Raw genomic sequence first — 14,670 nt, forward strand, 5'->3', positions numbered from 1 at the left:
CACATATATGAGGTCTGGAGGCAGTGTTGCCAGATTCTGATCAAGCAACCAGGTCTAGGAAAACCAGCCCAAAAGAAGCAACTATGGGCCACATGAGCACTTAAACATATACATCAGCTATTTGAAAATAGCAGATCTACAAGCTCACAACGCGTCGCGATGCGCCGCGTTGTGAGCTTGTACATCGGCTATTTTCAAATAAAATCTTGTGGGGAACTTATTATAAGCAGATCTGGCAACCCTGTCTGGAGGGCTGGGAAGACCAGGCCCAAGAGCGAGACGTGGTCAGCTAGATCGGATCTAGCACGGCATGGTGTTGTATTTGCAAAACTGATGACAATCATATTATTTATTATTTTAAAGATATTTTTGGCACTTTTTATGCCTTTATATTTGACAGGACAGTAGGCTGACAGGAAATGGGGAGAGAGATGGGGGAGTGACACACAGCAAAGGTCGTCGGGAATCGAACCCGCGACACGCTGGCAAGCTGGATTACCAGCGTATGTGGGTATGCGCCTGGACCGCTAGGCCAGCGGGCGTCCGACAATCATATTATTGATTCAAAGAATCTTCTGTATCGCAAGATGGCGGAGTCGTCATAGGAGTTGATTGCTAACATAGCATTTTCCAAGCTTTGAACATTTTTTTAGCATAGAAATGATATTGAACATTTGTTCTGTTCACCTGCCTAATTCGGTGAGGAAGTAGTCTAATTTCACAGCCACAGTCAAATAAACTAGCTGCGCGTGAGTATTTAATTGTTGTTGACGTTTCAGCTTGGCAGACCATTGAAATCCTCTGTGGAGATTGGAGAATCTCCAGGTTAAACCCTAAGCCCCTTTTGGGTTTAAGCACTTTGTTTTAACCAAAAACAAATTTCTCCATGACGGCAGTTGGTCCCCATGGCCGCACGCCAGACCATGATAGTAACCATTAGTTTCAACCAGAATTGCTAGCAGGCTGTTTTGTGGTCAGCTAAAAGGTAATGTTGGACATTTGTTTTTACCTCGTATGTACCTGGCAACAACAACCAAAAAAAAGACAAGAATTCAGGAAAATAATCGAAGTATCCCTTTAAGAATTCAGTTGGCAGGCCAAAAGAAAAGCCATGTTCTCAGCCATGTTCACGTTGTAGCCACACAGCTGTCTAATTACTAAAGGACAGCATATTATTCAAATTGATAACCCAACCACACAGTCCCCCAATTATCGAATGGCAGTGTTCATTCAGATTAATAACCAAGAGGCCATTCAGGTCAGTGGCCCCAGCCATTGTCCTCCAGGAGGTAATGAGAGTTTTACTGAAGGGCCAAAATGGCCGCCTTGTTACCACCATGACCTAATGAGAGACGGCGAGCATGTGATGTGGGAATCCGTCTCTCTGTCTGACTGCACCTGCACTCCCATCCGTCCATTAGCACAGCTTTCAACCATCCATCCATCCATTGGCACTGTACAGTCTCCTGCTGTGTGTGTGTGTGTGTGTGTGTGTGTGTGTGTGTGTGTGTGTGTGCGTGTGTGCGTGTGCGTGTGCGTGTGTTACTGTACTACTTGTGAGGGCCAATTGCCCTTGCAAGTATAGTAGAATTTGAGAAATAGGCTTTGGGCCTCATGCAGAAAGAAGCATTGTCTTAACCCATTTAGACCGGGACAGAATCTGTGCCATTTTTAGATTTCTTTGGGCTATTCAAAAATATCAGATCTACAAGCTCATAGCGCGGCACCGAGTGCCGCGCTATGAGCTTGTAGATCTGATATTTATGAAAAATCTTGAAAATGTGTGCAAATCTTTGAATATATATATTTTTTAAAGCTAACATTTGTAACTCAAATCTTTGGTTCTGGGGATTCTACAAATGTCTTTAAATCTCTTAACTGTTTTAAAAGAAAACTTGTTGCTATAATATCAGTGGTTCTTAAAACCTTTTTCATTTTTTTCCCCCGGTCTTAATGGGCTAAAAGTCCCTTATATTTGTTTAACATTTACTTATTTTTCTTTACATTTTCTGAACAAAAATAAGAGGTCAACCCTGGGTGCACCAAATGGTTCTTTAACATCCAAATCTGCTCTTACCCAGGTGTGCCGAGTGAGGAAGCACACTTGATCTTAAATTGGAATGCACGATTGCGCGTGGCCGTTTGTTTGTCACTAGCGTACAGTAGGTAACGCCCCCTAACACTATGGGCATTTTTTGCAGCTTCTGATCTGGATCTGCGGATCCAGTCGGGGTCTTCATCCTAATTCAAACAGTAAAGTCAACATGAAGTTGATTTTTTTCTGTAAAAAACGGAAAAAAGCTGTACTGGGTTTTGTGATGTTATATACTACAGTATAGGCAGTATCTTCTTTGTTTGCATTTGTTTATGTGCTAAAAAGAGTGACTTTGAAAGCTGTTTCACCTTGCAATGTAATTCAATGAGGAGTAACTATTGAAGATATCTCACCAATATTTGGAGTTATGGCAAGGTAACTACACCGGAAAATGTCTAGCAAAGTGTCATTGCACTTTAGATAATTTATGTTTATTATTTAGAAGAAGCTATAGTTTGTGGGAAGCTTGCACAAAATAATTTCACCCACTCTTTTGATACCTGGTGTTAACTTGACATTAAATTGACAATAAACTGAAGTTGATTTGATTTTCCAGAGCATCAGTACTGGCATTATAAGGATGACATAAACCCAACAATGGCAAAACATGAACATTTGTGATGCTGTAGAAGCTGAACGCACGCAATATTTAGTTTTAGGTTAGTTGGGATCAATTAACCAATAGTATTTAATGGAATTGAATTTAATCATACAATCTTTATATTTACTCTAAAACATATCATATACATTTTATTAGATGATATGCAAGTGTTTTCCATGTTTCTCAAAATGTGTTGGACAAACACTCCCCCCCTCTCTTATCTTAGTAATAGTTGAGAGCTCCAACTCTTACTGAGAAAAGAGAAAATGAAATGTCTAAGAGCAAAAATAAAGAAACATGGCTCTATCCCAAAAACGAACAAAATAAGAAAAAAATCATATATCATTGCATGACGAGAGAAATGGTTGTTTTCATGGTTAAAAAGTTTTTTTAGATCTAGAATTACAATTAGGAAAGGATTCAGCTTGGGTTTATTGTTGGAATTGGACATTAGGTTTACTAAGAGGTCGGGTTAGAGTTATGTCTGATTTATACTTGGTTTATGTATTTGTAGTCTTTGCTTTATTTAGATAGAAGAGAGTAGAGAGACAGAAACCGAGGCCAGGGATTTTCTCCATAGTCATTAAAACATTACTGAACTTACCTGAATAATTTAATCTTTTTTTCGATATACATCATTGCCCACTAAAGAAGTAAGGGACGTTTATATTGGGCTAGACTTCTATATGCGCATTAAAATGAATTTAAAAAACAGTAATGTAATTGTAACCAAAAATATTTGATCTGATTTAATTACTTGAAACCATCACAAGACATTTGAGGGTTAAAATCGAGGATAAAATGACACAATAAAAGTCGGAGACTCACATAAAACAGAGAACAGAGGCATTCATAATACAGTCAATAAAAAAATTAATAGCTAAAACAATTTACATAGAATACTAGCAGATACAATACGATACAATAATGCTTTGTTCAAACAACAAGCTTATAGACTTTGAATAAATTAGGATTGTGTGACAGCCCACGGCGAGGACCACACACAGGCTGTTCGCCTCAAAAATGCATATTTTAGGATCCCCAAATGCCTAGTCTCACGTGCTTATAGACACCTCTCAGGCAATCATAAAAGTACTGTTTCATTCATCATCTTAGGTGCAAACAGTCACATGTCATGACAGTACTTAATCATAACGGATTTAATGATTAACCCATTAAGACCTGAGGCCGATTCTTACTAATGTCTTCTAAATCCTATTTTTTTTCTGAAAAACGTATGTTTCTATATTAGTGGCTCTCAAACTTTTTCATGTCAAGGGCCCCCAAAATGATATGTATTTGGCCGCCAACCCCCATCTCAAAATATTTTGTTCCAGGGACCCCCAGAAGCAAAGATTTGAGTTAAAAATGTTCGCTTTAAAATAATATAAATATATTAATTTGCACACATTTTCTCGATTTAAAAAAAATAGCAGATATACAAGCTCATAGCGCGGCACTCAGTGCCGCGCTATAAGCTTGTATATCTGCTATTTTTTAATAGCCAAAGTGTAAAATAATGCTTTTTAGCTCAAATCAAAAAATGACACAGATCTCTCTCTCTCTCTCTCTTTATGTAAATGTATCAACGCAGCCTGTATTTTGAGCTTGTAGATCCGCTATTTTCACCCAATGTTCACCCCCAGAACAGGGACGCTAGGGTTCAAGTGGTTTTCAAAATTGTCCTGTGTGGACACATTATCCTAATGATTAAAACCAACTCTAAACAGTCTGTGTAACGCGTAATAATCTTCTTGGTATGGCGTCGGAGGAGAGACACTGATTGTCTTGTTGTCGCCACCCTTGTTCCTGTGGAGAGGACTCCCATTGAAAGGCTGTCATCGGAAGGCCCAGTGGTCAATTGGGTCATGGCTCTCAACCGCTTGACAAGAGCCGAGAGTTCAAAAATCCCCATCCAGAATCGAGAAGTTTGTCACTGAATCTGTGAGAAAGGGCCTGTCATAAGCCATTAAGGCTCATGAAAGGCCCAGCGTGCCGACCGCGGGTTCAAGTCCCCGCTGCCTGGTTAATCTGAATTTACCCGCCTTTGTCCCTGCCCCTTCATGGACAATGAGCTGATTACAAGGCTGAGCAGTCGCAGCGAGAGAGGGAGAGAGAGAGAGAGAGAGAGAAAGGGGGAGGAGCAGAGAACCAGGGATGAAGGGAGGGGGGAGAAGGGTGAGGGAGGGACCAGGCAGATAGATGGAGTGATGGTAGATGATGTATGAATTAAGATCTCGTTGCAGAAACCTCTTCCCTCCATATTCTAACTTTTTCGTAAATTAGTACCCTAATAATACGTCACACAAAGTATGAAAAGTAGCAGTTCCACAAGCTCGAAACGTGGCACGAAGCGGCGCGTTTTGACCTTGTAGATCTGCTACTTTTGAATTTGAAGCCTGAAACGTAACAGTTTTGGACATATGAGGTTTCCACCCGACTGGGGAAATGGATGGATGGTTTTGTGAACTGGCGTGAACAGTTCCTCTGCAGAGATGGACTGTTAACCCATTGAGACCTGAAGCCGATTCTACATGTCTCCTAAATCTCAACAGTTTTCTGAAAAAACGTTTGTTTCTATATCAGTGGTGCTCAATCTTTTTCATGTCAAGGACCCCCAAAATGATATGTAGTTGGCCGCGGACCCCCATCAAAATATTTTGTTTCAGGGACCCACCAGAAGCAAAGATTTGAGTAAAAAAAAATTGCTTTAAAAATATATATATTCAAAGATTTGCACACATTTTCACTATTTTAAAAAAAATAGCAGATCTACAAGCTCATAGCGCGGCACTCGGTGCCGCGCTATGAGCTTGTATATCTGCTATTTTTGAATAGCACAAAGTGTAAAATAATGCTTTTTAGCTCAAATCTAAAAATGAGACAGTTCCAGGTCTCAATGGGTTAAGGAGGGAGAGTGGTTTAAATAAAGAAGAACATAACTGAGAATTAGCGAGTGATATGTTTGTCAAGATATCGTGGACGCGTTTACTGCCAAGCGTGGTACCACACTTAAACTTTTCCACAGCAGAAAATTGTTTGCTTCTCTGCCAATGCGTTGTCTAAACACCAAGTGTGACCTCGTTGAAACGCAGCTTCTCTTAAGCGGAATGGGAATAGACCGCTCTGATTGGTTTAATTAATCTAACGCCTTAAAGACACACCCAGACCCTGTTGAAGACGTGAAGTGTCGAAATGCGTCAGCCATCATCCTCCTCTATTGCCTTGCTCAATAAATGATGTATTTTCTCACCTGAAGACGGAGTGCCTCAGTACCTTTTCCCCTACAGTCTGCCTCACCACAACCCTTTAGCTTCTATGTATACCTATCTGTTTCACTGAAGAGCATCTGTTTGCAATAGCCACTGTGACTGAACCCAGGCAGAGTGCTTCCTTTTTCTGTTTTCAACACCCAAGACTAATTCAGAGCCTTAACACCATTTGCTAGTGCCGTGCGCTTGTGTTTGCGCTCAAATAAGGCGGCGCCAAACGAGTAAAATAGCCGTGGACACACCGTGCCATGTGTCGCCAAAATTGGGGCCCTCAGAGTTAAATTAACCCTGAGCATTTTACTTTGGAGATTGGGGTCCCAGTGATAACAATCATATCATACTGGGGGTGCTTAAAAAGGTTGAGAATCACTGGCCTAGTTGACCTCTGCGTTGCCCTGTCACTATCGCTGTGTCCTGCTGGAACAACAATCAAAACCTTCAAATACACTGAAGGAACTTTGGAACTTTTATGAACGTATGAGATGAAAAGTTGTTCTGGAACCCAAATAAGCATGATATGAAGAGGTCAGAGGTCAAATCAAAACTGATATCAAGGCTGCAACTAATGGTTATTAATCTACTATTTGTACATTTATTTTAATAAAAACATGTATGTGATTAATAACAAAACGATTAGGGTTAACCCTAACCCTATGCTCATAAGTTCTCCAAGCACAGACATACATCTTGAAATATCTTGCTACGTTTACCCAGCCATTAAAGCACATATCAGACATTTTTACATGATGCATCACTAAGCCAATTGTTCAATTACAAACATTTTGATTGATTCGTTTTCTGTCAATCAATAAATGTATCCGTCGATGAATTACTTCATCATTAACTGATGGTATTTGTTGTTTTTTTTCCGCAAAGGGCCAAGTGACAGACACTAACAGAAGACTGCAGGAGGCTGGGAGGGAGGTGAGCAACTCCAACACCAACACACACACACACACACACACACACACACACACACACACACACACACACACACACACACACACACACACACAGCGTACAGTTTTTGTGGTGCTGTCAGTCTGTGCGTGGTCATCAGGTTGAAGCGGTTCACATTTAGACATGACCGTTATTTAACCTTGACAGTTAACGGTGTTGGTCTCTCCCCTTCTAAACGCCTCCCTCTCTCTCTCTCTCTCTCTCTGACCTCTCTCTCTCTCTGTCTGTCTGACCATATCTGTCTCTCTGACTGTCTCTCTCTCTTTCACTCTGACCCCGTCTCTGACTCATTCTGACCGTGTCTCTCTCTCTCTGACCATCTGACCATCTGTCTGTCTGTCTGTCTGTCTGTCTGTCTGTCTGTCTGTCTGTCTGTCTGACTTTGTCTCTCTCTCTCTCATTCTGACCCTGTCTCTGTCTCCCTCTGTCCCTGTCTCTCTCTCATTCTGACCCTGTCTCTGTCTCACTCTGACCCTGTCTCTCTCCTCCGCGGGTCAGGTGACCGCTCAGACAGAGGAGGTGATTCGCTGTCGGGTTCAACAGAGGAACATGGTCACCACTGTGGAGAAGCTCCAGCTCTGTATTCCTGGTAAGATGGCGCGCGCACACACACACACACACACACACACACACACACACACACACACACACACACACACACACACACACACACACACACACACACACACACACACACACACATTCTCGCACACACACATTCTCGCACCCCCCATTGACATAGGACCACCGCCCCATCTGTGTGTGTGAAGGCTGACAGTTAAACCCATTGGACAGTTCAAATGGAACTGTCATTTTCTTTCAAGTTCATTTTCGAAACGGTGAAGAGAGACAAAGCGAAAAAGCAAACCGTGGGATTGCATTTAGCACTGCCAATTCCATGTCCCAGTTCCAAACGTACAGTTTGATTCGTAACTGGACGCAGCTGGTCGGCCCGAATATTCCATTTTTAATGTGTTTCACCGTGTGTCTGGACTAGAATCTTTCCTTCCATTTTGATGTCTCCAGTTTCATTGTCCTAAAAGTCACATAAGAGATACAGGATTGGGGGAGGGGGGAATGTTTTCATTTTCCGAACTCGCACCCTCTCTCATGCACTTTAGGCTCAACTGAAAAGCAAGAGCATGAAAAATTCCTAGTTTCATACAATATTATGTTTGCTGATTTGTTGATAATGATGAGCTTTTTCCTGTTGTCTTTGCAGTTCTGGAAATGTACAGTAAACTAAAGGAGCAGCTGGAGACCAAACGGTATGTTCCCGTTCCTTTAAACACCTGGAGAACATTCGGCGAAAATAGTTGTGATGCGTAATGCGTCGAGAGTTTACAGGACAGGCTATTTTCGGCAAATATATTTGGTGTAGAGGGAAAAAAGCAGGGGAACGAGTGTAGAACTCCGGCGGGAACCCGGTCAACTAAATCTTAGTTGACCGGCTGTAGCTTAGTTGGTAGAGAAGTAATCGGAAAGTAACCGGGTTGCCTCCCGGCCCACCCATGTCTATGTGTCCAAGTGTCCCTGAGCAACACGCTTATCCTATGACCCCCCCCCCCCCACAGCGCTCATCATCACCATCTGCGCAGCAATCTGCTGGGTGAAGCTGAAACTGTATTTCCCCTACAGGATTAATAAAGGTCTACAGAAATGTATGTATAGGGTTCAAGTTGTCACCCTGATAACAAATCAGTGGTGGAAAAAGTCCTCACATTTTTCACTTAAGTAAAAATATCAATACTGCAATGTAAAAGTACTCCGTTACAAGTAAAAGCCCGGAATTCAAAATTCACTCGAGTAAAAGTACAAAGGTATTGGCATGAAAATGTACTTAAAGTACCAAAAGTAAAAGTACTAAAATGTTTGAAAATAGCAGATCTGCAGATCGGCTATTTTCAAATAGCCTATGTATAAAATAGGGCTAAAGTGTTAAATGTATGTTTTATAATACCATCATTTATATCCGTAAAGTAACTAGTAACTAAAGTTTTCAAATAATTGTAGTGGAGTAAAAGTACAATATTTGCCTCTAAGATGTAGTGGAGTAGAAGTAAAAGTATTAGAAATTGGAAATACTCAAGTACTGTACAAATACCTCAAAATGTTACTTAATTACAGTATTTAAGTAAATGTACTTTTGTTATTTTCCACCACTGATAATGCAATTGTAATCAAAGCCATAATGTCAGCACTGGTCTGGAAATCTAACGTAACATTTACACTAGCGGAGTGTCGAGCATTCTTTGGTGCTATGGAAACACCCTTTTCTAAAACTGGATGTAAAAGTTCTAACTGCAAACGAATCTTCTGCCGCAGTCTGAAAACTCACCCCTTCAAACTCCACCTCAGCTAGTTATGTTATTTATTTAGGTAGGTGTATGTTGTTTACATGTTCAGGGGTGTTAAGTATGTTATTTAGATGGGAACAGTGTGTTATTTAGATGCTACGTTTGATGTCTTCCTGCTTTCCTAGTTACGTTGTAGCACAGACTTGTTTTATGCACTTTCATTACTCAACTCAACCACTTTCCTCGTTTGGTTGACTAGGATTCATGGCGCTTATAATTAAATTGTAATTGTATTATCCCTTGGGAATGGGTAGGGCATCAATTTCAGAGATTGGTGCATTGTTTAATTCCACCCATCACATGACCAGACCAGACAGACATGGTAATCGTGGATCAAACCATGTCAAGTAAAGACTTTTAGTTGAGGGCCATATACAAAAAATTACATTTTGAATCTGTTTTACCAGTCTGATAACAAACTTGGCGTGTTGCTAGTTCCATATGATTGCCTGTCATTGTTTGACACTAGTCTGTGTTTCACATGCTTGCTACATTTTGATTAGCCAGGACAGTGAACAGTGACAGGAAGATATATAGAGAGACGATATGATTATGAGCCAAGAATTGAACCCAGGATATTGCAGTTATGTGTGTCGTCGCATTGACCAGTTGAGCCCCCACGGTGCAACCAGGGACGAATTAACCCCCGCACGGGCCCCTGGGCCTCCAATCTTTTTTTTTTTTTTAGTTGCAAAAACGCCTCAGGAATCACTGCTCTAAATACAGAGGAGGGGCCAACACATAACCTATACATTTCATTTTAGTAAATTGTCGATGGCCGCGCGGCCCAGTTCCCCCAAAGGGCCCCTGGGCCACGGCCCCCGGCGGCCCAATGGCTAATACAGCCCTGGGTGCAACGCCTTGTGAGCTTGTAGAGCTGCTATTTTATGAATAGCCAAAGTATAAAATAGGGCTTAAAAGGTGAAGCCCTCCTGTTTTAATATAGCCTCGCGTGGCCAGACAATATAACACGACACACTGCGTGGATATTAGTTTGGTCCCTATCAACGATAGATTTTTTTCCAAGGGGCGGTTACAAAAAGATCCAAACGGACTCTATTGGTTAGACCTAAAACCAATCAGAGCAGTGCTTCCTGCTACGTCACACACAAGCGCCGGTGCTGAAATAGTAAACAACGAAAGTTAGCTCCACTCGTATTTAGTCTGGTAACCAGATGAAACTATTCTTAACACATCTTTCTTTCCAACAAAAGCTTTAAGGGCAATTGTTTGTTCGTCTTTTAGAAAATAAATATTTTCTAACGCGTTTACTGCCGATGCTATGGCGGCGTCCATCTTTGTTGTGAAAAACTGAAAATGAGTCTCCTGCATTGTACGTCACTGCTCCAAATAAAGTGATAAGCCCACCCACATTTGGCCCTGATTGGTCCCTCACGACTTCGGAGGGAGAGAAATGAAATCTCTATTGAGGGAGGCCAGACCTAATCTGCCGAGGGCTAAAGTGCGATGCAATTTTGCAAAGGCAGATTCGTCTGGAACCAGGCTAGTTTTAATAGGGTGTAGACTGTACCTAAAGAGGCAGTTGTAGTCTCGTGGCGAGATCTGTGGTCACCACTGTACTTAACTCCCCAACTCGACCGCCGCCATCCTTCTGGGGTTCAGTCAAACCTCACTTTTACCCCGTGAACTTTGGCCGGCACAGCGAGTCGTATTTACACGTAGATCTGTAAAAAATGGAGGGAGCCAAGTTCACTCGGGAACGGAAAATAATGACCCTTCCTTGTTCATTACCGTCTGCCGGGGCCTCCATAAAGGAAGGGGCCATTCACTGGAAGGACAATTGACCCTCAGTGTGCCCTTGTTCACAGCAAGGCCCCCTCACTGTAGCCCTGTCACGGCCCACAGCCAAATGAAGGCAATTAGCCCTTCTTTGCTAGCCACCCTGTGTGTATGTGGGTGTGTGTGTGTATTGGTGTTTGAAGGTGTGTGTGTGGGTGCGCATGGCGTCTCCTCTAAGCACTAATGACAGGTCCTAAACACGGTTACTGGGAACGGGGAGAAGAGTTCACATGTAGCGCACACACGCACTTAGCATACAGCGCACGTATGTGCCGCTGCTCGGATCAACATTCTGTTTGAAGTCATGCCACCTGCTAGTTTTTGCGGCCTTTGTGACCCCCGGCCCGGGGAAGCTATGCACATTGACAAACGTTTGGCCCGGTAGAGTTTTATGAAGCCGTCTTCTGTTCATGTGTATCCAACACATTTTACACTCATTTACCAACCAATTAGATCCCTCCACAGCCTGCCCATCAGTCTAATGATGGGAGCCCAGCACGTTGACCCCTGGCTGAACCCTGTGTGACTTGATGCTAACTTGATATGATAATGCCACGACTAGAGCCCAATGATGGATTGAATTCATCATATCCATGGCGTGATATCAATAATATCAGTGGCTACAATATGTATAGCGGTGTTTCTCAAACTTTTTAGTTTTGAGGACCCCCGTTTGCCCCAGCGTTAGGCCACGGACCCCCAGAACTCTGAGAGAGTGTACTAATGGAACCATTTGTACACTCTCAGAGTTACAGGCGTGCCCATTTGGTTCCTAACTAAATGTATCCATCAATCATTTAACCACTGATGTATAGCACAAAATATGTAGTTTAGCCATTTGTGTTCCCGATTCAGATTCCACTTTATTGATTCTGATGAATTCATTAAACCTGGTAAACATGCCTCAGAGTGCCAGAAAAAAAGCCCAGTATAATTGAACCAAATGAACCCTAGCATCCCTGTTCTGGGGGCGAACACTCGTGAAAATAGCAGATCAGCTATTTTTGGCACAGTGGCGGTTAGATTGGCTATGTTCGGTTATTTAGTGTAGATGGAAAAAAGGAGGGTGTTTAGTATATACCCCTGGGGGACTCCGGTCAACTAAGAATGTAGGGTTTAAGTGGTTAAGGGTCAAAACTAGCAGGAAATCTAAGTAGGAGGCATGTAATGCAATGCAAGCAAAGAGAGGCAATGTTCTTAGCACATTTTTACAACAAATAAATCGGTTGGTTTTACCAACAATGTAACAAATATTTAGTTTGCATGAGAATCCATGAGGTTTAGCATGTTGTCTTTCCATTTCTCTGTCCGTCTTCACACCGTTAGGTGATTTCTTCCCATGTAACACGCATTGTTTTGTTCTGTCTGTTTAGGTATTACGCTGCATTGAAAACCATGGAACAGCTGGAGAATGTCTACATCCCCAGGTAGGTTTACAATTACAGGGTTCCTATGCAGATGTGGAGAGTCATTGACAATTAGTTTGATGATATACACGGGTCTGTAAAAGGTCAAGACTCATCTAAAGCAATGGGTCAAATATTTGTCATTCTCCGTTGTTTCCAGTGTGAATGCATTGATGTTTCCGGTGTCTCTTGTCCGCACAGGGTCAGTAAGTACAGGTTCTGTCAAATCATGGCGGAGAACCTTCCCAAACTCAGAGAGGAGATCAAGGAGGTGTCCATGTCAGACCTGAAGGACTTCCTGGAGAGCATCAGGAAACACTCCGACAAAGTGGGAGAGACTGCCATGAGACAGGTTGCTACACACTGCGCACAATGCGTCACAACCACGACCCATTGTTTTCTGCTGCGTTTCTTTTCGATGTGCACACTGTATAATTGTATTGAGTTGTCTAAAGAGCACAGAGTACGTTTCTGACTGTGCCAAAGTATATGCTGTCCATCATTGCCAGCCTGACAACCAAATCTTGCGACACTACCTAGCCAGAAACAATACCTGGTTTCTGTTTAGATGCCTCAATAAAACTACGTAGTGTGCACATCGAAAAAACAGTGATCATAAAATGACCTGTGATATGTCTTCTTTTATATTCCTGAACCGATTACATGACAAAGGTCGCAATCGTTCAGAAATAGAGTTTGTTCATAAGCTGGTCCAGCTGGCTCTCATTGACTGCAATACATTTGATCGAACTTCCGGTTCCAGTTTTCCACCCATGTGCGTCAATGGCACGTGCATCGAGCACTTCCCTCCCTTCCTTATTTAAGTTCTTTGCTCTGTTCTAATGGGAATTTGGTGAACACCTGTGTGTGTGTGTGTGTGTGTGTGTGTGTGTGCGCACGCAAGTGTTTCTATCAGGGTTATTATACAAAAACTAATGAAATAACTAAAACTAGAATTTAAACTGAAATAAAAATAAAATCTACAATTTACAAAAAAATATAACTAACTAAAATTATTGAAAAAATGTCCAAAGTTTTAGTCTCTGTCAAAAATCTTCACACGTTATGAACTTGACTGACTACCCCATACCCCAATGAAATACTAAAACTAACACTAAAACTAATAGAACTAAGCCTATTCAACAAATATAAACTAAACTAGCAAACCCACTTCGAAAACGAAACAAAACTGAAATTGAAAAGGGAAAAAAAAGGAAAAATCACTATAACTATAATAACCTTATGTTTCTATCACCCCCAGGCTCAGCAGCACAGGACCTTTAACACAGTGGTTGCCAAGCAGGCCAGCATTGGTCACTACACCAAACCCGTTTACTCTCTCAACGGACGCACACACACACACAACGGACTGATGATGGACGATGCTGGAGAGGAAGAGGAAGGAGATGAAGAGGTGAGGAACGTGCAAGTAACTTTGCACTTGCTTGTCGCTCTGGACATCTGCTAAATGCCTAAATTGTAAATTGATTGATTTAGTGTGTGTGTGTGTGTGTGTGTGTGTGTGTGTGTGTGTGTGTGTGTGTGTGTGTGTGTGTGTGTGTGTGTGTGTGTATGCAGTGGGATTATTGCCAGTGTGTGTGAGGACGTGAGCGGAAGAGAAAGAAACGTGTGTGTTTGTGCCGCCTTGTTACTGTCATCATGACCTAATGAGAGACGGCAAGCATGTGATGTGGGAATGTCTGTCTGACTGCACCTGCACTCCCATCCATTAGCCCAGCTTTCATCCATCCATCCATCCATTAGCAGCCTCCTGCTGTGTGTGTGTGTGTGTGTGTGTGTGTGTGTGTGTGTGTGTGTGTGTGTGTGTGTGTGTGTGTGTGTGTGTGTGTGTGTGTGTGTGTGTGTGTGTGTGTGTGTGTGTGTGTGTGTGTGTGTGTGTGTGTGTGTGTGTGTGTGTGTGTGTGCGCGTGTGTATGTGCGCGCGTCCATGTGCATGGGATGCCTACTGTTGCACGTAGTCGGAACTAGCCTCACATAGCCAGAAGATCGGGGAATGCTGCCTACCGAGTTGTCTGTTGACATTTAAAATTCTATGTAGTTGCCAGAACAATGGAGAAAAACGTCATTAACAAACCTAATCTTATGTTATTTACACCCACTGGCCCTCATTTATATCAATTGATTGAGAAACCAGCGCAGATCCGAGCGCAGGACTCAT

General features: G+C 42.2%; 1 protein-coding gene across 2 annotated transcripts in view; it reads left to right on the forward strand.

The window, feature by feature from the left end:
* The window catches only part of exoc6 (exocyst complex component 6), a 79,227-nt gene that overhangs the window by 16,655 nt on the left and 47,902 nt on the right, over positions 1-14,670 (forward strand). For both annotated transcript variants that reach the window (XM_084077369.1, XM_084077370.1), the window contains exons 3-8: positions 6,845-6,892; positions 7,427-7,517; positions 8,151-8,196; positions 12,459-12,512; positions 12,693-12,843; positions 13,753-13,905. In XM_084077369.1, coding sequence (XP_083933495.1) covers positions 6,845-6,892; positions 7,427-7,517; positions 8,151-8,196; positions 12,459-12,512; positions 12,693-12,843; positions 13,753-13,905 — 543 coding nt within the window. The remainder of the gene's footprint in view (positions 1-6,844; positions 6,893-7,426; positions 7,518-8,150; positions 8,197-12,458; positions 12,513-12,692; positions 12,844-13,752; positions 13,906-14,670) is intronic.

Source organism: Gymnoscopelus microlampas, assembly GCF_963454915.1.
Source record: "Gymnoscopelus microlampas genome assembly, chromosome: 14".
Taxonomy (NCBI): domain Eukaryota; kingdom Metazoa; phylum Chordata; class Actinopteri; order Myctophiformes; family Myctophidae; genus Gymnoscopelus; species Gymnoscopelus microlampas.